Source organism: Ruditapes philippinarum, unplaced genomic scaffold (genome assembly GCF_026571515.1).
Source record: "Ruditapes philippinarum isolate M1 unplaced genomic scaffold, ASM2657151v2 ctg5671_1_1_1_1, whole genome shotgun sequence".
Lineage (NCBI taxonomy): Eukaryota > Metazoa > Mollusca > Bivalvia > Venerida > Veneridae > Ruditapes > Ruditapes philippinarum.
In genome coordinates, this window is record NW_026857550.1 from 1 (window position 1) to 23,783 (window position 23,783).

The following is a 23,783-nucleotide window of genomic DNA, read 5'->3' on the forward strand; positions in this document are numbered from 1 at the left end:
GATGTGTTGGGATGTGGTGTAAATGGGGCAGCAGATATTTTGTTGAGTGAAGACAAAATAGTACTAGATGGGGTTGAGATTCCATGCTTCCACGTAGGAAGGGGTGAGGCAGCAAGAAAGGTTGTAGTGGCAGAAATTTTAACTATTCCTGGCCAGTCCGAGGCAATGGTTGATGTTTTTGTAAAGAGATCAGAAGCTGACGACAATAATCATTTGGCTGAATTTATTATAGAGGCAACTGATAGTTTCAAAGAGGGTATAGGTTATTAATGGCTACCTCCCTTGTGAATATCAATAATTGCGTAACGTGCAAAGTTCGTGTTCTTAATCCTTTTTCTTGTAATGTATTATTAAGACAAGATGCTGTAATTGGTAGAGCGGAAAGAATCAAGAGTTGTGAGTGTTATAGCTCAAGAGGAGAATGCAAGTGAAGGAAGTTATCTGTGTCGCATTAGAAGAGTTAGTACTCTAGAGTCACAGGTGCACTCAACAGACTCTATAGAAGCTGAAATCAAAGCAATTCCTGGTCATCTAAATGACTTATTCGACAGGTCAACTGATGGTAAAACTAAACTAGAACTATCACTAAATAAGATTAATACCCCCGCAAGAATGATTCGGAAATGAGGGTGTTACTAGTAACAGAATACCTTGTAAAAGAATTGAAATAGAGTTATGGTTGTGGGCAATAAAAAATAGTTGTGGTTCTTGTATGTTGCATTTACTTTCAAAGTGGTTGGCCATTGATGAAGTTTTATTGAATTATTCTGCAATAAGTCTAGAAAGACAAGGAAAAGGAACAAAGGGCAATAACTCTATAAATACTGAAGATGGAGTTATGGTTATTGTACACTGCACTTCCTCTCATTGCACTTGACCATTGTATGAAGTTGTATTGAATTCCAACTCAAAGTTTTCAAGTTATGCACAGGACAAAAAAGTAACAAAGGGCAATAACTGTAATTAATCCAAATAGTTATGGTTCTTGTGCACTGCACTTCATCTCACTGCCCTTGACCATTGTATAAAGTTCATTGAATTCCAATCATTAATTTTCAAGTTATGCTCTGGACAATAAAAAGTAACAAAGGGCAAAAACTTTGAAATGAGTCAAGAAAGAGTTATGATTTCTGTACACTGCGCTTCCTCTCAATATACTTGACCATTGTATGAAATACTATTGAATTCCAACTAGAAGTTTTCAAGTTATGCTCTGGACAAGAAAAAGGCAATGGAAAAGTAACAAAGGGCAATAACTCTATAATTACTCTGGACAGAATTATAGTTCTTTTGCACTGCACTTCCTCTTATTGTGCTTAATCATCTTATAATGAAGTTGTTTTGAATTCCAACTAGTACGTTTTCAGTTATGCTCTGGACAAGGAAAAGTATCAAAGGGCAATAACTCTGTAATTTGTCAAAATGGAGTTATGGTTCTTGTGCACTGCACTTCCTCTTAATGTGCTTGACAACTGTATAAAGTTGTATTGAATTCCAACCAGTAGTTTTCAAGTAATGGTCCGGACAAGGAAAAGTAAGAAAGGGCATTATCTGAAATTAGTCAAGATAGAGTTATGGTTCTTGTGCACTGCACTTCCTCTCAATGTGCTTGACCATTGTATGAAGTTATATTGAATTCCAACCATTAGTCTTTAAGTTATGCTCCAGACAAGGAAAATGCAACGGACCGCTGGACCAACCGACTGACCGACCACCGGGTGACTTCTATATACCCCCAAACTTCATTTCGGGGGTATAATTAGAGAAAAGAAAAGTAGCGGGACTATTAGTTAAATATAAAGATACATACTCGAAGGATGAATGGGATATAGGGCTTACAAGCTTTTCAAAGTATGCAATTGACACAGGTGATGCCAAGCCAATTAAACAGAGACCTCGAAGGGTACCTTTAGCGCATGCCGAAGCAGAAAAAAATGCTATAGAAGATCTACTTAAAAGGGTGTAATACAAGAAAGTACTTCACCTTGGGCAAGCCCTATAGTTTTAGTAAAAAAAGCAATTTCTACTAGAAAAAAAAAAACAAAAAAAAAAACACATATTGATAACTTTTTAAAAAAAAATCCATTAAAGTAATTATGAAACTGTAATACATACATAATTTTGTACAGTTTTTGTTTTTATAAAAAAGATGTTATTATATCTATGACTTGTAATATAAAAATGTCTCGAATTTTCCAGAATTCTATTGAGAGACCACTTTATTAAAAGACCACTTTTTGGCAGTCCCTTGAGTGGTCTCTAAACACAATGGCAACTGTATTTAGTCAAGAAGACAGTTTTGTTGTGAACTGGTGTGTCAAACATGGACTTCTACCACAGAACATTCCTTGCGTGAGTAAATCTCAAGATGCACCTTCCTGTAGTGGATTCATAAAATTATCTCAGCGTTCGGGAAAAAGCACGGGTTACACATTACGCTGTTCAAAAAACAGGAACCACGAGGTTGCTTCCAGGAAATATAGTTTCTTCGAATCATCTAAACTAACGATCCAAGATATAATGATGTTTGTGAAAACGTACCTGGAAGGTCACAGCTTGTATCAATGTAGCCGGTTATCCGGGGTGCATTACAAGAGTACTGCAGTTGATTGGGGCAGCTTTGTCAGGGAAATATTTATGGAGTATCACTACAGGCACGTGCGGAACACAAAACTGAAGGGTGAAATCGAAATTGACGAATCTCTTTTCGGTAGGAGAGTCAAACACAACAGAGGAAATCCACATCGGGGTCTAAGGATATGGATATTTGGAATGGTGCAGAGAGATACTGTAATCTTATACCCTGTAAACGACCGCTCTCAAAACACATTGTGCCACTGATTATGCGCAATGTGGAGCCTGGAGCCACCATTTACAGCGATGGTTGGAGCGCATATTGTAACCTCAACGACTTGGGTTATAGACATTTCTCCGTTATCCACAAGTACACTTTCAAGACGAAATATAGAAATATGGAAAATGGAGATATTGTCACAGTGCACACAAATCAAATCGAGGGGGCATGGAAACACGCTAAACAACACTTTAAACGCATGTCAGGCACAAACATCAAACAATTTGAAGGTCACTTGGCGGAGGTTATGTGGAGGTCTCGTATGAAAGGTTACTTGTATGTACCATTTTTTGATGCATTGAAGGAGGTTTATACACTTCAAGGTCCACCACAATTCACTTATTCAACACCTTTATTTGACTCCTGGCAGCAAACAAATACAGATACATCGGCCTTTGCCGATTGGGAGGTAGTTCCAGCATTAACAGATGCGGATACAGAGTCCTAAAGCGCCTCGCAATCGGAAGCAGAATCTGTTACAGCAGATGTAGTTTGTATATCATCGGGTTCTGAAGTAGACATAACATGTGGTCAAAGACCCTCTGAACACACGTCTGCTCCTGCACAGATGTCTGCAAGTACTCGACAAATATTGCATGACATGTTTTTCAGCAGCGACGAGGATGCTGACGAGACTTTGCATGCATCTATTGTTGGAAGCCCCAAAAAAACTACATCTACAACACCAACCCCCAAACCAGAGTATAAAAATTAAGCTCAAAAGAAAGCCTCACACAGCCACAGCTTCCCATACAACACAGGTTAATGATGATGATGATGATACTCCATCCGTGCATCCTATATGCACAGCCGCCGCATCTGCTGTGTCTGGGGCTAAGAAGAGCGCTAAGAAAACTGAAGGGGCCTGTACTTCTCGAATGAGGACAGACAAAGTATGCCATCCAAAAGGTTATCCAGAAGTAGGCAGTGTTTAAACGTGGCAGGCGAGCTTAGAAAGTTCAAAACCCATACACGAAAGAAGCATTTGTCTGGACTAGTGAAACAATATCATGTAAATTTGTATATAGTGTACATGCAAACATTAAAAGGAAGAATTGAAGCAAGATGCTTTTTACTTTTTATTGAAATACATAATTACATACATATATGAGCAGCAAGAAGCTTCAATAGAATAAAGCGGAAGATAACACTTACAAGTAAATTATATTTATGGATAACAGATTCGTCTCCCTTTGTATCGGAGTTATACGTTTTGACAGCAATGTTCACATTATTGATAGGTAACGGCTAACTCCCGGATTAAAATCGTTGTCGGATAGGTAATGCGTGCCACGGAGTAAGATGTACCGCGGAGTAACGTTAATGAGTCAGTGACCAAACATATAGGTATACTTTAGGGGATGACTCAAGTTTCTTTTTATGTTTCCAGAGGATGTTCTCACAATTTCAAAACCGAGGAAAGGCGTACAGATGCACACACTGTAGAAAAATAGAAAGGAAGAGTCGTATGATGGGCCATATATTAAAGACACATATTCCCATGGATAGGGTGCCGTTGTACTGCACCTTGTGCAGTTTCAGGTGTGAAGACCGGGAAACCATGGTAGCTCACATTAAAAGTATCAGCGCCACAGAGATGAGGAAGTCAAGACAGGGACCCCTGACTACACCCAGGTACTGAAGAGGGCAGCTAACCCTATATATGTAGGGGACAGCGACATTGTGGTCCTTAGTAAGGAAGAATCGTGGAGGTGGCACGCACGCCATACAATGAATCAAGAGGACCCACTGAACGACCCTAATGGTCTTTTTGCTGATGATGATGAGACTACAATGGTGGATGGACTTGTGATGCCGCAATGGATTGCACCAAGCAGGCAGGCTTCCACCATCATTCAATAAGACTTTGATCGCCAACCACCACAGTCAGGCTTGACAGTGCCCCTGCCGGTAGTGCTGTCAGCAAATTCTCTCAGTTCAGAGTACCCGAACCTGAGCGCACCTATGGGGACGTTCCAAAGTCAGTCACAGAAGACCAGTGACCTGGTCACCATTGATGCCAGAGACCTGGCTAGTGTAATTGGAAGAATCAATACACCTCCAGCCATAACACCTGTTCCACCAACACTGGATACTGTAGGGCATCTCAGCACCCATGTTCTAAGGCGCCGATCACCTGGCTCTGAAAGCACCCCATGCCTTGACGAGAGAGGTACACAAGACCTACTGCCGGGGTAACTGAGTTTAAAACAGGATGATCCCTTTTTGCGCGAGGCCCAAGATGTGACTAGAGGACCCACCATGACTTCGATCCAGACTCAAACGGATGTAGATTGGGCAGATGAAGAGGAGCCACCGAGAAAGCGATCTAAGTTGGAGGAAGAGCATAGCCAGATCGCTGCTGCACTGCAGTCTATAGCCTCCTCTGCTATGGAGGGTATGAAGTATATTGTGGAGGTCATAAACGGCAATATACGGGCCAGCCGATGTCAAGAAAAGACTCAAGAGAGAATAGTTAATGAATTAGCCCGAATAGAAAGAAAAATCACCCAGATGGAACGGTCACGAAACAAGGAAAATTCTCCAAGCACTGAAAGTAAAACTACCAACAAAGGAAAAGAAAATATGCCACTAAAAAGCGTCGTTAAAAAATATGAACACAAAAAAGTAAATGAAAGAATTGTACATAACTTAGAGACGGCCAAATTTTTAAAATGGGGGCTTAAAAAAACATGAAACAACAATGGAAAATTGTGCCATTTTATAAAATTTAAAAAATTTTGACTAACAATTTTTTAAAATTCCCCCAATGTGGTTTTTTCCCAAAATGTTAAGGCCGGGGGGGGGGCACGAAAATCATATAATAATAACAACCAAAAAAATATGACATTGTAGTTTTATTTCGTGAAAATAAGTGACAAAAATTTAATTTTAAAAAGTGTTTTAAAATTTCAAATGTTGTTTAAATTTCTTTATAAATGGTAAAAACAAAATAAACTGAATAGTGAAATCGAATTATTAAAGAATATCAAAACCTTAAAACGACTGTACATTTAAAATGAAAAATATTAAAAATTAAAAAAAAAGAAAAAGTATTAAACATTTAAAAATGGACTTTATAGACAAATTTACAGTAGATTTTAAAATTTTAAAAATTTGGGGCTAAATTTTTTATCAAATTAATCTTTATTATTAATTTTGGATTTAAAAATTTTAATTTACTTTTTTTTGGGGGATTTAAAAAAATTGTTAAATAAGGAAAAAATGTGATTTAAAAATGTTTAAAAAGTGCCTAAAAAACATTAAAAATGCAAAAAATTTTCTTATCTGTTTTATTGCTTTTTAAAATAGTTTTTTACCTTAAAGGGGGCGGGCCCCCAAAAATTATTTTTTTAAAAAGGGCCCAATTTCCCCGAGTTTTTGTGAGACTATGTTTTAAAAGGGGCATAAACTTCATTAATTTTTTTTAAAATTGGGGAAAAAAAGGCCCCAAAAAAGGGTTTTCCTTAAAAGAAGGGGGGGCATGATTTTAAAATTTACTTGTTTACCCCAAAAAATTGTAAAAATAAAAAAATCGGCCCTTTTTTACCCTTTTGGGGGGGTACCTTTTAAATTGGAGAGAAAGCAACCCAAAAAATAATGTGAAAATTTTAAAAGGGTTAAAAAATCTATTTCAAAATTAAATTTTTACATGTTTTTTTTATAAAAAACGGGACATTTTTTAGAAAGAAAAAATTTATTTTAATTTTTTCTCGAAAAAACAAATTTAAAAGGTGTTGTTGTTTTTTTTGTTGTGAAAGCATTAAAGGGTTTTTATAACTTCCGTTTTTCCCAAAGCAATGGGTGGGTGAAGCTCAGGTAAAAAACTGTTTCAAAGTTATGAAAATCAAAAGCAACAACTAATACCCAAAACCATGGTACTAAATCCCTTTTTAAAAAATTTTATATGTATCAAAAATTTTCGTTTTTTTTTTGTAAACTTTCAAAAGAATTTAGCTTTAAAAATTGTTAAGTTCGGACGTTTTGGTTTGGGGTTAAAGCGGTTTTTGAGTACGAATTGATCGTTTCCGAACGTCAAATGTTCAGTTTTCGAACGTCGAACATTGTCCACCGACCAAAACGTACAGTTGAACATTTTTCGAACCTTTTTATGTTCGTTTTCTCAGATTTGGTATAAATAGGCCAGAAAACGATCAACTTCAGTCGCTTCTCCAAATCCCTCCAGAGCCTTGACGTCGCGGAGAAGGCACTCGGACATATGGTTATTCCGGCGCCGAGTATAAATAAACTTACTTACACACACACAACTTCAGTCAGTTTTCATTTAACTTTCGGTTAGTCTACTTTATTGTCGTGTTCTCCTGAACGGCAAATTTTATTTATTTTTAAGGCAAAACAAAACATAGTCTTTAGATTATTATTTTACATTTAATCAATTATTTTCTAAGAATAATTGAAAAGAACTTTATAATTTTTGTTTCACATTATTACGGTCACTGACTCGACCAGACTTTATATATTTACGTTTCCACATTTTTGAATAGAAAGTAAACGGCAGTCGCGTTAATAATTTATGTGAAGTCTATGTAAGACCTAGAGCTATCGGATATTTAAAACTGAATTATATACATGTGTTGATGTTATTTACAATACTGTTATTTGAATATTTGACAATTAAATTTATTAACAGTTAAACACTAATTAAAATTAGTAAACTGTGAACAGTCTTTCTTTTTTGTGACTCAATCTTAATCTTAAACTGGCGTACCTCCAGAAGTAAGGAAGTATTATCAAGTAATGTGGAGTACAGTGTCCTGGCCAACAGAGTTATACAGAGTCGACCACTATTGACAGATGTCGTAATAGCATATTTAAGCTAAATAAATCTATATAGGCTTTGACAGTCGTCCGAAACAAGTATCATCTAACCCTAACAATTTCTATTTTATATAGAACATCGCTATAATTGTGATCATTTCATTGTTCGTAAATACAATATCGTTCTCTACGGTCCAGTCCGAGTATTGGTCTCAACCCGGTACGAATTAGACCGAACCCATTGTAGTCTAGAAAGTAGTTCTTTGAAATTTTGAAATGGCTCAATTTAAGTCATCTCTAGTTAGATTGGTCATGATTAAAGTGTATTTATTGCATGTGTGTAGTTTTTGTGTGTTATATGATGACTTTAAAATGTGTTTTTTGTGTATTCTCCAGGAACTCATTTGTTGGTGGAAGGATTAAAGATGTACTACCCACCAGCTGTCAGGAGTTTTTAAAGTGGTGAATTTAAACAGTGTTACAACAGAATGAAGATTTCTGAAAAAAGTAGATGGCTAACCTATTATATTTTGGGCCTCATTGGACTTAGATAGTGTTAATGTTTAAAGTTGAAGACAGTATATAATTCATCAAGAACAGTGGAATCCAGAATTAAGCCTCAAATTTGACTGATTTACCTTAGAACAAATAGTACGAAAATTCACCGGGTCACTATTGGTCACCAAGTCTTGAGCACGTTACCACATTTTTAAGAAGATTAAAGAGGCCTGGTGCCATAAAGCTGGACCGTAGCGCAACAATAATAATAGCCGTTCGACAAATAAATTTGATGACATGTATAGCTTGTTTAAATATCATTAAATCAATATATTGGGCGCGTTAAAGCTATCGTCTGTGTAACTTCCTGTTCTGGTACATTTGCGAGTTGTTATATCGTCTCCATTTTCTTTTTCCATAATTCCAACTTTTAATCGATCTTCTATCAATATATTATTTCAACAAATATATCGATGGTAAATGTAGATCGGTTATATTACAAATGTAGATTGTTTGATATCAGTTTATCAATATATTGGGCGGTTGTACATAGGGGACAATACGATTTCAATTTGCAACCGTCATAAAAGTACACGCTTGAAATGATTTGTTAAATGCATAAAATTAGTACTAGATGTTATAGAACTAGTAGTAGCAGTTAGTGGTAGTGTTGGTGAAAGTGATGGTGGTATTAGTAGTCCTTTTAAGTATTTGTAATGAAACTAAAATATGTCAGAGGGATGATACTTTTACCTGTTGTGTGTATATAAAAAGGGTTATAAGAGTAATATGTGTATGCACCAGCTTGATCCTACGTGCGGGATATTTTACCAGGGACTAGCTTGTACAGGTTGATTCTCTGAGTTAATTTCATTTATGACTGGGTTATAATTATCACACCTCAAATACCTTAGCCTGAATTGTTTCTTAGAAGCGCATGGTAACAAATCATAAATGCAAATTAAAATGATATTGGTTTGATTCTTAAACTGATCGTGTGCTTCTCCAATGTAACTTGAATTATAGTGAAGTGATTATTTGAAGTCGCCTACGTAACTAGCCTCGTCGAAATTGGAAAAATATCTACTACATGTTAATTTTATTTTATCTCGCTGTCGATACGTTTAAAGTGGCTTTTAAACAAATGATAATAATTTGGGGGAAAAATCAAGAAACGTTTTATAGATTTTATTACACTATAATATCATATATTTTGACAACATAGGTAAAGATTGAGTTTTACATTACATTTGTACTTTGGTTCGGGTCATATTCTTACTGCCTTGTGTAATTCTGATTTCACTAATGGCACTAAGTATATCAAGCACCTATGCAAGATGGACATAATACGTTAATAAATAAAACAAAATCATGATAATAAAACATTTACAAAGTATTCATATACACATGGAGAAAATAGTATGTAATATATTTCTTCTTTATAGTGGTAGTATATCTACAATGGATATGTGAAATTTGATGAACAATATGCGCCTTTTCAAGTTTTATGTGAAGGAAATATTATGTTAATTACCTAACAGTCTTGCATGTTATCATTTTGTCGACATATGTTACAAGCACATTGTTATCGCATTTGTCATTTACGTTCCTCATGAAAAGTCAAAGCAAAATACAGGAATATTATGTAGCCTTTGAAATGTTACTTGCTTTATATGATACAGCATATTTTTAATGCTCAATAGTTTATAATGAATATGGACTATGTTTAATTGTATCAAAAAGTGGGCGTTTTTTTAAAAATATTTTCAAGAGAGTGAAATGTTTACTAATGATGTCTTTTTAGCATTGCGTTCTGCAACTACAATTAAAATCAGTCAGACATTACCAATAACAAAAAAATGGCGCCTATTGACATAATCTGTATGATAGTAAAAAAATATCCAAACGTCATGTGCTGTTTTTTCTATGCCATTGATATCCAATGTAAAAAACGGAGGGTACTTTTTATTTTATCCGTCCAAACATGTCAGGTATGACTTTATTTAACGAGATAGCTCATTTAACCAACAATTGAATAGTAAATGAGATTTTCATTAAAAGAACAAAATAATTTACGTTCATGCAAACAATGAAAATACAAAGTAGTGTTTTTGTGCTTCTAGCCGTTAGAACTTATGTGCATGACTTGTCAACAGTTAAATGTTTTATGTATTTGTGTTCTTAGTTGTTTTCTTGTAGCGCAATTAACATGTTTATCATAATAACACATAGTCACTCACGCATGCACTTCTCAAACTTTTCTATGAACAGTTGTGAAGTTCTGTGTTCAACTACTGAAATATCCGCTAAAATCCGCTTTATCATTAACAATTGTTTCTATGTCGCCGTGTTTTTTGCGCTTAAATAATCGCTCACGACTTTAAGAAAATAATCGCTCACGACTTTAAGAACATGCGCTAAGCATTCACAATGGCTTTTTGCAAATTCTGGGAACTTTGGGACCGACAAGTATTCACTTGTTTTTATAAGGTTAGCACCTGAAACAAAGTTCGGCAGGTTTTGACAATTGAACTTTTCAGATAAAAAGTTAAGAACTGTTATAACACATTCGTTAACCGTTGGTTCCAGGCTTTTGCTATCGCAGTCTCTAATGTGATGAAAAATGCCTGTTTTAAGGTAAAAGGAACTTATATGTCCTGCAATGCCGCCATTTATTTGCTCTAAAATAAATTTCAAAACCATAAAGACTTGTCTGTGATTGTGAGTTGTTGTTTGCATGATGGACAATTCTGTGTCATACGTTGATATTCTCCAACCTTTACATTCGTCCCTTTATCCTTGTTTAGGAAACAGAAATACTTTCTGAGGGCACTTAAAATTTAGTTCGCTGTTTGGTGAATCTGGCTCAAGTTCCAGAATCGGATTGAAATCTAATTCAATTTCAAGTCAAGGCTCTATTGGAGTCCTATCAGACATAAGTGGTTTCACTGTGTTCATTGAACGCCGCCTTTCCTTGATGATCTTGTTTATCATATTGTATTCTGTGTCTGGATTCACGTGACTAAACATTTCTCCGTCATTTCTCCTCTCAGCCAGTGAAATGTAGTAAAATATATGATATTAAACAAGATCATCAAGGAAAGGCGGCGTTCAATGACAAAGTCGTATGTTTGAGACTTTGTAGTTGATAAACTCGTATTCTTGAAGTTTCTCTCCCTCTATTAAATACATTCTGATACCTTCAGATTCTGCATCGTTATTTTTTAGGCATCCAAAGAAAATTTAACTTCTTGTTAAGTATGTCTTCCAGGTCGAGTTCAGATTTTCCGATATATTTTTGTAACTTTAGCGTTCCAGTACCCTTTTGGAAAGAACAGTATTCGCATCCTACGGAAGGTGAACAGTTTCTATTTTTTTGCATTGATTTTTGATATTATCAAACAATTTTTATTAAAACTGTCTAGCACTGTTTCACTTTTTATCTCTTTGCTTTCTAACTCCTTGGTATTACAAAATACCTGCGTGCATCCTTTTAAATTGCAATGTGTGCAGGGTCGTGCCAAGAAGCCGGTTTCCTTGAGTACTGCAAGGTAATCGAACTCAATACCACGTGTAGTTATTCTCGTACACACATACATGTAAATACATGTGGTAACGTCCCCGCGAGGGTTTTGACATTACTGAAAGTTTCAGTAGGGCTTGGACTGTCTTATCACATTTTCTTCTCATAGGTCAAATTATCGCCTGAAAAATGCCTGAAAATGTTTTTGATTTGCTTTGCTTAATGATGTTCTCTCTTCTCTTTTTGCTAGAATATGTATTTTGAATTGACCGAAATGTCGTGTTATTTTAGGAATTAATTAATTCTAGGTGTTATTTACCAGTAAGACACACGTATCCTAGCTACCAAGTTAATATGTATGGTTCGAGCGTCTTCACAAGATATCTACATTTTTTTTACAAAGATCGAAACATTGCAAGTATAAAAGTAGCAGTTTTTTAAATAGAGGCTTTATTCGCAGATTCAAAGACAATCCACTATGTTTTGTCACTACTTATCTTACTTATTTTGATTCACAATCAAAGAAATGAACTTAAACATTGCATACTAAACGACTTTATGACTTTTTTATATTAATTTGAAACATACTTTTAATTCTGTAATAAATTCATATTAATTTAAATGTGTTTGCATATACATGTATTATATGTATCATTAAATGTTATTATGCTATTCAATTTACATCATGTTGTTACTATCACATACAATGAGTCTTTCGGTCAGTAATTTGTATTTAATGTCTTCAGGAAGGTCTTCAAATAAATCATAACATTCTGATTTTTCAACATCTTTATCAGCAGCTGTAATGTAGCATGTTCTTCCAGTCCGACCCGAAACCATTGATCCACCGGTCAAATTAGTGTTTAGTCTAAGTCTCCCACTGAAAACACCGTAACCAAACTTGCAAACACTTGAGATAGCTTCATCGGCGACATCTGCATACCTACATTCAAGAGCTTTATGCAAGATTAAAAGGCAATTAGCAGCGTGTTTGCGAAGATCATTGTCACTATCATAAATATAATTATCTTCCTTGAGGCTCATGCGTAACCAACCACACATGACTTTTTTACATCTTGTAATTAAAATTGGCACTTGATATTCTTCAGCTATCAACGCTAAACACAAAGCATTGCTATCTGAAATAAAATTTAGGAGAATAATATTAATGTGAGTCTCATAGAGGAGCAAACTGATTCAATATCATACTAACTTCAAAACATATAATGGCCGGGTGACACTAGCAAAGGCAGGAGAGACGTGACAAGTGACAAGAAGAAATAAAGTAAATAATCGTGTTTTTGTCTTGTCTACTGGCTAGCAACAACATGCCGCTCGACATGACGAAAAAAATAAATGCTATTTAGGCTCATGGTAAGTAATTGTGATAAATGTTGTTGAAACTACGTAGAATTGTTTCTGGCATAAAAGGTTTGCAAAATTGTTTAAAGAATTCCATTCCATTAAGCAATGACAACCAAACAACCAAAGAAAAAACTTCTTCTCCAAACAGCAAGGGCTAAAGCTAACATATTTGATATGTTTTCTAGTCAACCTCTACCAAGTTTGTTGAATTATAGCTTTAAGATCAAAATTCAGGGGCGTGGTTTTTACTTATATGTATGTAGTGAAATCCTCAAAAAATGTAAGGACTTGAGCTTAGATATTTGGTATGTAACAGCCCTGATCTCGACATTGGCCCCGCTCCGGGAGTCATAGGGTTTCTTTATGTGTGTATAGTTAAAACAATTCTTCTTCTGAAACTTTGCAAGCTAAATCTTGCCATGAAATATTGTTAAGTTGACCTCTTTCAACGTTCAAGTTTGTTAAAATTATACCATTTGAAAGATATCAAAAGATCTAGATTTTGATGCTAGAAATTACATATTTGTATTTTCAGCTACAGACAACATGTTAATACACAGTTGCAGATAAAGAATTGAACTTTGACCTAGATTTTGATCCAGTGACCTACTCTTTTAATTGAGAGGTACAATATTGAAATTTGAACTACAACCACAGTTTCAAATTTGATATTTTTTTATATATTTCACCTAGATTTGGATCCAGTACAGCTATGGAATTTGGACCATACCCAGAATAGGGGCTGATTCAAACATTGATATCAATTGAACTACTTTATTACCGACTGACTTTTTATCTCACCTGAGACTTATAGGTCTGGTTCAGACAGCGTTTCTAAGGTGAGCGATATGGGGCCATTTGACCCTCATGTATATATATGGTAATTATAGTTGTACAACTATCCCAGCTAAACTTATAGCATAGGTACCTGAAATAATAGTCATATATTCAAATGTTCATGAAAATGTTAAGTAAAGGTCACAAAGGAGCAAATTGATTTAATAGCATAGCAACTTCAACTCACGTGAAATTTCCTTTTGAACTGCCGGATGTAGACAAAGCAAAAATTCTTTAAAGTCGTCATATTTCTTTCCAGCTAACTTCACTTCACGGTCTTTCTTCTCTATAAAATTATGATCAAACATAGCTTTGAATACTGGAGAAGCATATGTCAGTAGATTTTCAGAGACGAATAATACTTGTCCATCATCAAACAATAGTTTAATCTCGTCTGTGCAATGTCCTGTCTCGGTAAAGTATTTGGGTATCACATCCTCTCCATTTTCTTCTGCCATATTTTCAACGTTTGATCCTCCTAATAGTAATATCCGTTCGACAAATAAATTTGATTACATGTACGACTAGTTTAAATATTTGCAATCATTAAATCAATATATTGGGCGCGTTAAAGTTATCGTCTGTGTAACTTCCTGTTCTGGTACATTTGAGAGTTGTTATATCGTCTCCATTTTCTTTTTCCATAATTCCAACTTTTAATTGATCTTCTATCAATATATTATTTCAACAAATATATTGATGGTAAATGTAGATCGGTTATATTACAAATGTAGATTGTTTGATATCAGTTTATCAATATATTGGGCGGTTGTACATAGGGGACAATACGAGTTCAATTTACAAACGTCATAAAAGTGCACGCTTGAAATGATTCATTCAATGCATAAAATTAGTACTAGATGTTATAGAACTAGTAGTAGCAGTTAGTGGTAGTGTTGGCGTAAGTGGTGGTGGTATTAGTAGTCCTTTTAAGTATTTGTAATGAAACTAAAATATGTCAGAGGGATGATATTTTTACCTGTTGTGTGTATATAAAAAAGGGTTATAAGAGTAATATGTGTATGCACCAGCTTGATCCTACGTGCGGGATATTTTACCAGGGACTATAGCTTGTATCAACTATTACCCCAGGTTAATTCTCTGGGTTAATTTCATTTATGACTGGGTTATAATTACCACACCTCAAATACCTTAGCCTGAACTGTTTCTTAGAAGCACATATGGTAACAAATCATAAATTCGAGTTCAAGTGATATTGGTTTGATTCTTAAACTGATCGTGTGCTTCTCCGGTGTAACTAGAATTATAGTGAAGTGATTATTTGAAGTCGCCTACGTAACTAGCCTCGTCGAAATTGAAAAAACATCTACTACATGTTAATCTTATTTTATCTCGCTGTCGATACGTTTAATGTGGTTTTTAAACAAATGATAATAATCTGAAAAATAAAGAAATGTTTTATAGATTTTAGGACACTATAAGACCATTTTGATAACATAGATACACTTTGAACTACTCTATATATCACTTTGGTTCGGGTCATATTCTTCCTGCCCTGTGTAATTCTGATTGCAATAATGACACTATATCAAGCACCTAGGCAAGATGGACATAATATGTAAATAAATAACACAAAATTTTAAAGATAAAACATTTACAAGTATTCATATATACATGGAGAAATTAGTATGTAATATATTTTATCTTTCTAGTGGTAGTATATCTACAATGCTTTGTGAAATTTGATGAACAAGATGAACAATATGCGCCTTTTCAAGTTTTATGTGGAGGAAATATCATTTCAACAAAGAACACATTATCTTAATCTTATGCTTCATTTTTTTCCATTTAATTATCTGACAACAAGTTTCTGTTGAAGTATATAATATGCTCTGATTCGGTATCTTTTCTATAGGTTGATCTTTTTTACCCTACCGATCGATTATGAGAATATAATTTTGTCTCTACCTAACAGTCTTGCATGTTATCATTTTGTCGACATTTTTTTTTAGCACATTGTTATCGCATTTGTCATTTACGTTCCGCATGAAAAGTCAAAACATAATACACGAATATTATGTAGTCTTTGAAATGTTACTTGTTTTATATGATACAGCATATTTTTTTAAAGCTCAATAGTTTATAGTGAATATGGACTATGTTTAATTGTATCAAGAAGTGGGCGTTTTTTAAAAATATTTTCAAGAGAGGGAAATGTTTACTAACAATGTTTTAGCGTTGCGTTCAGCAACTACAATTAAAATCAGTCAGCCCATCACAAAAAATGAAATAATCTGTATGCTAGTAAAACAAATTCCAAACGTCGTGCGCTGTTTTTTCTTTGCCATCGATATCCAATGTAAAAAAACGGAGGGTATTTTTTTTTATTTTACCCTGTCCAAAGATGTCGGGTATGACTTTATTTAACGAGATAGCTCATTAAACCAACACTTAAATAGTCAATGAGGTTCTCATTTAAGAACAAAATAATTTACATTCATGCAAACAATGAAAATACAAAGAAGTGATTTTGTGCTTCTAGCCGTTAGAACTTATGTGTATGACTTGTCAACAGTTAAATGTTTTATGTATTTGTGTTCTTAGTTGTTTTCTTGTAGCGCAATTAACATGTGTATCATAATAACACATAGTCACTCACGCATGCACTTGTCAAACTTTTCTATGAACAGTTGTGAAGTTCTGTGTTCAACTGCTGAAATATCCGCTAAAATCCGCTTTATCCTGCGAAGTTCATTAACAATTGTTTCTATGTCGCCGTGTATTTTTGCGCTTAAATAATCTCTCACGACTTTAAGAACATGCGCTAAGGATTCACAATGGCTTTTTGCAAATTCTGGGAACTTTGGGACCGACAAGTATTCACTTGTGAGTATAAGGTTAGCACCTGAAACAAAGTTCGGCAGGTTTTGACAATTGAACTTTACAGATAAAAAGTTAAGAACTGCAATAACACATTCGTTAACCGTTGGTTCAAGGCTTTTGCTGTCGCAATCTCTAATGTGATGAAAAATGCCAGTTTTAAGGTAAAAGGAACTAATATGACCTGCAATGCCGCCATTTATTTGCTCTAAAACAAATTTCAAAACCATATAGGCTTGTCTGTGATTGTGTGTTGTTCTTTGCATGATGCTCAATTCTGTATCATACGTAGATATTCTCCAACCTTTACATTCGTCCCTTTTTCCTGGTTTAGGAAACAGAAATACTTTATGAGTGCACTTAAAATTTAGTTCGTTGTTTGGTGAATCTGGCTCAAGTTCCAGAATCGGATGGAAATCTAATTCAATTTCCAGTCCAGGCTCTATTGGAGTTCTATCCGACTTAAGTGGTTTGTGTTCTGTGTCTGGATTCATATGACTAAACATTTCTCCGTCATTTCCCCTCTCAGCCAGTGGAATGTAGTAAAGTCTTTTGTTTGAGACTTTGTAGTTGATAAACTTGCATTCTTGAAGTTTCTCTCCCTCTATTAAACACATTCTGATACTTTCAGATTCTGCATCGTTAGGCATCCAAAGAAAATTTAACTTCTTGTAATGTATGTCTTCCAGTTTGAGTTCAGAGTTTTCTATATATTTTTTTAACTTAAGCGTTCCAGTACCCTTTTGGATAGAACAGTATTCGCAACCTTCAGGTAAACAGTTTCTTTTTCTGCATTCATTTTTGATATTATCAAACAACTTTTTATTAAAGCTGGCTAGCACTGTTTCACTTTTTATCTCTTTCCTTTCCAACCCCTTGGTATTACAAAATACCTGCGCACATCCTTCTAAATTGCAATGTGTGCAGGGTCTTGCCAAGAAGCCGGTTTTCTTGAGTACTGCAAGGTAATCGAACTCGATACCACTTGTAGTTATTCTCGTTTGTTCCGTCATACTCCCGCATTGATCAACTCTAGATATCGCGAAATCGTCATTATTTTCTTGTAGTGGTGTAACAAAGCGTTTTATAAGCTCTGACAGAGCTACAGAGATATCTTTTACTTGTTCATTTTCATAATTCACACAACATTTATGAATCACATTTTCACAAAAATGTTCCATTGTGAACAGATAAAACGCAAGGTTTAAACGTTTTTATGCGTAAACTTCACAAACATTTAAGAAAATCGATCTTCATGCACACATAACTAATAACGTAAACGGATTTATCTATAGACCACTTGTTTGTAAATCTACCGAATAAACCGAATAAATAAGTTTCGTATTTCCGTCTATATCATAGGTGTTCGGCGCGGTGATTGATATGATAGACTGTCCCAAGAATCTTTCAGAATTCATTAATAATTGTTGCGTAAGTATTTTGTGGGTTTTAATCAAATCACCTATAAAGTGTCTACCTTTCAAACTACACATGTTCAACTGTTTTAAACGATCTATTATCCAAGCTTGATAATTCAGAAACAATAAACGTCCGAACTCACTCCAAACATTGATACATGTATCTTTGACGTAGTATGATCCCTGATTGAAGAGCATGCTATATATTATAATATTAAAAGTCTAACGTATGTAAATCAGTATTTAAAAAAATCACGCATCAGTAAACATTACTGGCTGTACCTACTTTTATGAAACGGGTTTCATTTTTGTTAATATCTTCACAATATGCTGATCTTTGCAAAAATATCTTATACACTATTATGTAAAAAATATCTTACACACTATTATCATGCATGGCCTACATTGCAGAAATTTACAAATTTATTCTTGTCTGAATCCCAAATAGTTTTTAGAGATAATTCTAAATATTTGTATTCTGTAAATATAATTAGAAAGTAGTTTTTACAAAATTTCAAACAAGTTCTATTATGAACTCAGTTGTATTTTTTACAATGGTTTGTACTTTTTATATTAAAAAAGTAAATATGACTACTTTACATTTGTCAAGAACTAAAATTATAGCCAAAGAAGTGTTTAAATGCCTGTATGGAAAATCACCACCAGATATAAATAATTTAATTCAATTTAAAAATTCCAATTATTCTTTTAGGTATCAAAAAAGTGTAAATGTTCCAACGGTTAAAACAGTAACATACGGTAAGAATTCTTTTAGGTTTGAAGGCGCCCAGATATGGAACAGTCTCCCAAATGACATCCGCAAAGTTGAAAACTACAAAGAGTTTGGGAGACTGATCCAGGTCTGGAGTGGCCCAAGTTGTAAATGTGCTATGTGTCTGTAAATTTTGCTATGTACGTGTTTGTTATTTTGCTTAGTTTTAATTTATGTAAAATGCTTAGACTACATGTTTGTTTGTTTGCTTTGCTTTTGTGCATCCCTTTTAGTTTGCTATGATGCTTTGATTATATGCTGTGTGTTAATTTTCCTTAAACACTATATTTTTATGCTAGTTGAATCTTTGCTGTATGATTTGTATGCTTTGTTCATATTAAAACTCCTTATTCTCCCTTCCATTAGGCCATGCATGCAACTTAATTTTAGTTAACTTTGATTGTTTGTGCTTTATAATTATCTTGTTTCTTTTTATGCTGTTTTAGTTCTATCATAAATTTTTATGCACTTTTTATTATAAGTAAATGAATTTATTTATCTATTTATTTATTTATTTATTTATCTTTTAGGAAATCTTCAATTACGTAATTTCTAGATGTTAACTTATAACTATTACTATTTTATTAATTTTTATAGCGAGCTCGACGAGCTGGTCCGAAGGGCCTGCTCGCAAAGCGAGCTTTACGGTAACGCGAGTACCTGCTAAGTGATGGTTTTGAAAACTTTCGTCCAAAGTACCGAATTGGACACATCGCAACTTTTCGAATTTAAAGATAACGATAAAAACTGAGGACTTCTGACTGAAAACGGATGTGTAGACTGGTCACCCGCGCACGTCTATGGGCAATCTCCTACGCAGTGATCTCCCCTTATCAGTACAGAGATCTCTGCCATCACAAACATTGAAATATCAATATTTGGATATTTATATTTTTTAGCTTTTTAATTTATTTTTCATTATTTTGTATATTTTTGATAATTTTTTGATAAAATATAACGGACGTAGATACAAAAAGTTAAAAATAAAACAGAAAGAGAAAAATGACGTTAGATTTTCTATGTAACGGTCGATATTTACATTTGAATTTCGACGTTACGTCATGTGACTTTCATCATCATGTGACGTCTCAAACTCCTCACACTGATTACCTCCCTTGGCAGAATTGTAATCACTGCCTTCACAGACGTCACATGATGATGAAAGTTATCAACGTTTCCAAAACTCGTTATTCATTTAACGACAGGGGCGGAGCCAAATTTAACACAGTACGTGTGACGTCACACGCACTCGTCACTGCATTTGAAATCAAAATGAGCGATTATTTCATACTATTTCACGTTAAAAGTACATCGAGCTCGCTTTGAGGCTTTGCCTTTTTCATATTATTTTTATTATTATTATTTTCATTTATTTCACATTGCTACATGTATCCTACTTAAATTTCTAGACTACAGTCATCTATTACGTTTATATAGAGGATATTTGTTTAGTTCAGTGTAAGATCGGAATATATTTCACCGAGTGAGCAACAAAAGGTATATTTCACGAGTGGCGCAGCCACGAGTGAAATTAATGTGAACTTTTGGTGCTCACAAGGTGAAGTATATTTCGATCTTACACTAAACTAAACAAATTTTCTTTTTATTATATGCAAAGAAACGTTTTAAAAAGATATTAAACCTAATACTGAATGAAAAGCGCGCCAAATAATAATACAACGTGACGTCATTTACGACGTCACGTCATTAAGTTGGTACCCATTTCTGTGCACGCTTGTATTTCACTGAAACAGCGTAAGGGGCTTAAATTCAAAAACAGTGAAATTATCAAAGTGGTAATTTCACTGTTTCAAACAGTGAAATTACCAGTTTTATATCACTGATATATTTCTATAAACCACCGAAAAGCATGTAATAAAAACTGTTATTACCTTTAATACATATAGAGGATATTTGTTTAGTTCAGTGTAAGATCGGAATATATTTCACCGAGTGAGCACCAAAAGGTATATTTCACGAGTGGCGCAGCCACGAGTGAAATATGAACTTTTGGTGTTCACAAGGTGAAATATATTTCGATCTTACACTAAACTAAACAAATTTTCTTTTTATTATATGCAAAGAAACGTTTTAAAAAGACATTAAACCTAATACTGAATGAAAAGCGCGCCAAATAATAATACAACGTGACTTCATTTATGACGTCACGTCATTAAGTTGGTACCCAGGTCTGTGCACGCTGGTATTTCACTGAAACAATGTAAGGGGCTTAAATTCAAACAGTGAAATTACCAGTTTTAAATCACTGATATATTTCTATAAACCACCGAAAAGCATGTAATAAAATATGTTCTGTGCATGTCATCAAACTACATGTATGCCTTAATTTACCATGTTATTGTAAAGTTCTTCTTAACCTTGATACTTTTATTTCATGCTTAATGCTGCTACTAGTTTTATATGTTTTTATTTTCAGATCTGTTACATTGTATATGTAAGTAAATATGTTTTATGCCTTTGTTATTGTCGGTAAATAGCTAATTAGTTAATGTTTCTTGTAATATGTAAACCGACTTAAAATAAAGTTTCTTGTATCTTGTATCTTGTAATATGTATGCTCCTTGAAAAAGCCATGTTTATTATTTCGATAGATAAGTCTTACATATGCTTTAAACATACTTGTACAATTCTGCCCATCCGAAATGTCCAATATATGGTCCGAAATGTTCAAATATCTGGTCCGAAATGTCCCTAAATATGGTCCGAAGTGTCCCAAAATCTGGTCCGAAATGTCCATGGTCCGAAATGTCCTATTACCTTAAAAATTACGGTGGGGGGAAAATCCCGGGATCCGGGACGCCCGGGATCCGGGATCGTATTTGATATAGAGGAAAAACTAATAAACTATATTTGTGTTGATAATTGTAGTGTAGCAGGAGCGATATTTTCTATGGTATATTGTTCATTTCATACTATCTATATAACCATATAATTATGTTGGTATGGCCTATTTTGAACTACTTTTCTTCAGTACACCTAGTGAGGGTTTATTAAAGGCATACACCTTGATTTTATATGAAGTACATTAGATTTTTATACATGTATGTATAAGTTAACTTCTTTAATACGTTTCAGTAACGCAGTTATAACCCTGGCTTTTCATATATTCCAATTTTATAGAGTATTTATCCTTAAACTACATGTTTATAAGGACCTGAAATCATTCTTTTCAGGCAGTTTCCTTACATTATCAGTGTATGGTTATACACCTTTAAGTTACAGTATAGCGTACTTGTACTTGCAGCATGAGATTTTCATGCTTCTTGTTTTTCCTTCCAGAGGGTTGTTAAATAATAACATGAACTATGTGTACAATTAGTTTCACTATAGTTTTATATATGCAGTCTAATGACAGTACTTGATTTTATGTTTATTTTGGTAACGTCCCTCAATTTTTGGCGGGAAATCCCTGGCATAAATAGGCTCCCAGCCTATGCCCAGCGTTCAGTGCTTTGGTCGCCGAGCTGAAGGTAAAGTGTTACCTATTTCATAGGCCTTAGAACTGAACCATCTTTCTCTCTCTAAATTTTTCTATTTCTTTTTTTAATTTAGATTTTAGGTTTCATTTTGGCTCTTAGAGGAACATTTATTTAATTCTTACAAATTATATTCAGGGTTTATTTCAGAATTATATAAAATATGGTATTATATTCAGTAATGTATTTCATACAGCTTGTCTGCTTATAATAAAATTGTGAGTGTAAAGTTATTACATTTAGTTGTCTCTTTCCAAAATAAGCACACACTATAAAATATAGATCGAACCTGGGTATTTAAGCCAAACAGTCCTGGCTCCTGTTACATTTGGTGCCGTGACCAGGATAGTTTTATTTTGGAAAAAATTTTGTGTATTATATAAACATATATATATATATATATATACATGTGCGCTTTTGTGTAAATTCATTGGAACTTACACGCAAACAATGTCAAATAACGGTAGTTGGTGGGACCGTTGGTGGTCGCCGTCGAGTACTAAACAAAATACAAGCCGTACACCGCATCATAAAACAAACACAATTGAAAATACACAAGACAGAGTAGACAATTCCACCTTAGAGTTAAACCAAATATTGACAACACAAACAGATACAACAGATCCTATATCATGTTATGACCATACTGTTTCATCTAGTGACATGACACATAGGCTACAGGGTGACACAAAAGATCCTGCTTCTGAAATTTTGATAAAACAAAGTCCGCCCTTTTCCATCTCTCATTCTGAAATGTCCCACACACCAGTGCATTCTGAACATGTACAATTTTCGAGGAATCTTTTCTCAAAGGTACAGGGTGAAACAAAAGTTGATACAGTCCCTACCAAGAGAAGTGCATTGAATTCAAAATTAGTTAACGATAGTTTGCAAACTGATTCTGCATTTAGACATGAAAATAGTACGGTAAACGTACAGGGTGATAGCGAAAGTTTACCTTCACTTTTGATTGACGTTAGTACTTTAGATATGGTACCACATCATAGGCATAGTGTCCCGTCATCATACACACTGTCTAATACTGTTTTTACCACAAGCAGTGTTATAACACCACGACCATCAGTTATGCAAAATGTACAGGGTGATGTACAAATATCTGATCCAGATTACATCTCAAAATACAGGTCTGTTGGAATAAACACAAGTCTAAATGATATATCACCAAACACACCTGATAAAATTATGAGTCTAGGTTATGAGGAATATCTAAAACAAAGGAGTCACGGCTCCATGCACACAGAACAGTATTCTAACAATATGAACTCAGCACAAAAGGTTCGGTATTTTGAACCTCATGCAGTGTCATCGCAGTCACACTATCAAGACAAGACTGCACAGAACTTGTATACATATTCCAATCCCTCACAGAACTATAAGT

General features: G+C 34.3%; 1 protein-coding gene and 1 pseudogene across 1 annotated transcript; one reads left to right on the forward strand and one right to left on the reverse strand.

The window, feature by feature from the left end:
- Nucleotides 1-1,371: 1,371 nt before the first annotated feature.
- LOC132750126 (uncharacterized) lies at nt 1,372-3,893 on the forward strand (annotated as a pseudogene).
- A 5,411-nt stretch (nt 3,894-9,304) lies between these two features.
- LOC132750127 (uncharacterized) lies at nt 9,305-14,618 on the reverse strand. Its single transcript, XM_060740068.1, has 2 exons — nt 14,044-14,618; nt 9,305-12,793 (listed from the first exon to the last, which is right to left on the reverse strand). The coding sequence occupies exons 1-2, from the start codon at nt 14,312-14,314 to the stop codon at nt 12,333-12,335; spliced, it is 732 nt and encodes a 243-aa protein (XP_060596051.1). The 5' UTR covers nt 14,315-14,618; the 3' UTR covers nt 9,305-12,332.
- Between the last annotated feature and the right edge of the window lie 9,165 nt (nt 14,619-23,783).